The sequence below is a fragment of the Sinocyclocheilus rhinocerous genome, unplaced genomic scaffold (assembly GCF_001515625.1).
Source record: "Sinocyclocheilus rhinocerous isolate Xijiao unplaced genomic scaffold, SAMN03320098_v1.1 scaffold693, whole genome shotgun sequence".
Classification (NCBI taxonomy): Eukaryota; Metazoa; Chordata; class Actinopteri; order Cypriniformes; family Cyprinidae; genus Sinocyclocheilus; species Sinocyclocheilus rhinocerous.
The window spans coordinates 342,635-344,513 of NW_015654933.1; the positions used below are offsets into that span (position 1 = coordinate 342,635).

Consider the following 1,879-nt stretch of genomic DNA (forward strand, 5'->3'; position numbering starts at 1 on the left):
GACTGTTATGAGATACTCATTCATAACAGTCGAAATTGACAAATCATGCTTTTTAGAATTTACTTTTTATTTCACTGTTTTAATGTTGACTTATTTATCTCAGTTTTATCCAGTGTTGTAGAATCGGTGGGCGGGGCTAAACAGGCAGTGATGTATAATCGTGGGCGGGGCTAAACAGGCAGCGTTGTAGAATCGGTGGGCGGGGCTAAACAGGCAGTGCTGTAGAATCGGTGGGCGGGGCTAAACAGGCAGCGCTGTAGAAGCAGGCGTTGATCTGCGGAGGCGGTGCTTATCCACACTATTACATCAGAGTAGAACATTCCACAAGCTGTCGTTTTGGCAGACTGCCTTCAATATAAACTGTTTTTAGACTAACGAGAGAGATTTGAGTTCTGAAACTAACAGGATGTTTTTATAGTACAATGACCTCTTACATGTCAAAAGATCAAGGGAATATTGGTTTCTCAGTTCATGACCCTTTTAAAGATGACCTGTAGAGTCATTTGTTGAATTTGTAAAGCATTAATTTCTGCCTCAGTGACACTAACGCTCTGGGCTCTTTCCTCTTCGGCAGAGCTGATTTCTCCAGCCGAGGGTTTGCCTGAAGAGTCCAAGCCCAAGCGGGGTCGGCGCTCCTGGCCGAGGAAGCGGACAGCGACGCACACGTGCACCTACGCAGGCTGTGGCAAAACATACACCAAGAGCTCCCATCTCAAAGCCCACCACAGGACTCACACAGGTCAGTGTTTGTAACATGCCTTTTTCTGTCGTGTGCATGTGCTTTAATAACAATCTAACACGCCCAAACACAGCACTGCCAAGCGCATTGTCTGCGAGTGACTAGAGACATATATAGTGAGAGTACAGTTGGCAGGTGGTTTGATCTGCTATTCAAACAGCAGGTTGATACTGATCCCTGTTGAAATAAAACCACAAGCCTGTCCGACTTCCCCTTCTATTCAATCAGCGCAGGGATGAGCAACATTTGAATTGTTGTCTCCCTCTCTCTAACGGCTTTCTCTAATGTGACCAAAGTGTGTTTGATTGTTCTCGTTAGGTCCTCAGGGGGAAACGCTAACTGTTGCGTGTCTCTGTGTGTTCAGGAGAAAAGCCGTATCACTGTGACTGGGAGGGATGTGGCTGGAAATTCGCCCGTTCGGACGAGCTCACGAGGCATTACAGAAAGCACACGGGCCATCGGCCGTTTCAGTGCCAGAAATGCGACCGAGCCTTTTCCCGATCCGACCACCTCGCGCTGCACATGAAACGCCATCTATAACCAAGACTGGAAGACCCCCCCAAAAAAGTGAAGATACTAGTGGACTAGCGAACCATGTGTTGCCTTTGAACAAGAGTCAGTGAAACTAGAGCTCCATGACAAGCGGTGTCATCCACAGCATCAGGGTTGGGACTTTTCGAGTTCGTTTTGTTTATTTTTTAAGGTGGCCGAGAGAGCTCAACGCGCTGCAAATGAAAAAACCAAGCGGCAACCTCCCGCTCTCTCTCGTGAAGCCAACACGGAAGTGACTTAAACTGTAATTCATCAACTGGCCGCTAGAGGCTGGCTGCAAAAGGGAGTCAATCCCATAGACTCCTCATGTTAAAATGCCCAACTTTACAGCAGAAAAAAACATGTTTACAGCCTGGTTCAAAAAATTATTTTGGTCTATATAGCTAATTTTGCCCTTCATGACAACTGTGAGGGGGGGTGAATTTTTTTATAACTCACCCGTTTAAATTATATTAAGACTTAAAGTTCTGCATAATTAAGGGCGTGGCCACTTGAGTGACAGGTGGATTGCCGCTGCCGTCACCACCGTCGAGCTAGGTGGGCGTGGCTTCAGCAACCTGCTCCTGCCTCTTTGCCCATTTTCGATTA

At 46.9% G+C, this 1,879-nt stretch overlaps 1 protein-coding gene across 5 annotated transcripts in view; it reads left to right on the forward strand.

Annotated features, from left to right (window-relative positions):
* The window catches only part of LOC107717750 (Krueppel-like factor 4), an 8,412-nt gene extending 6,924 nt beyond the window's left edge, over positions 1-1,488 (forward strand). For 4 of the 5 annotated variants that reach the window (XM_016524582.1, XM_016524583.1, XM_016524585.1 and 1 more), the window contains 2 exons: positions 693-739; positions 1,104-1,488. In XM_016524582.1, coding sequence (XP_016380068.1) covers positions 693-739; positions 1,104-1,279 — 223 coding nt within the window. In that variant the 3' untranslated portion in view covers positions 1,280-1,488. Of the gene's footprint in view, positions 1-574; positions 740-1,103 lie in introns of all 5 variants that reach the window. The other variant, XM_016524586.1, reaches the window with a different exon arrangement.
* The last annotated feature ends 391 nt before the right edge of the window (positions 1,489-1,879 follow it).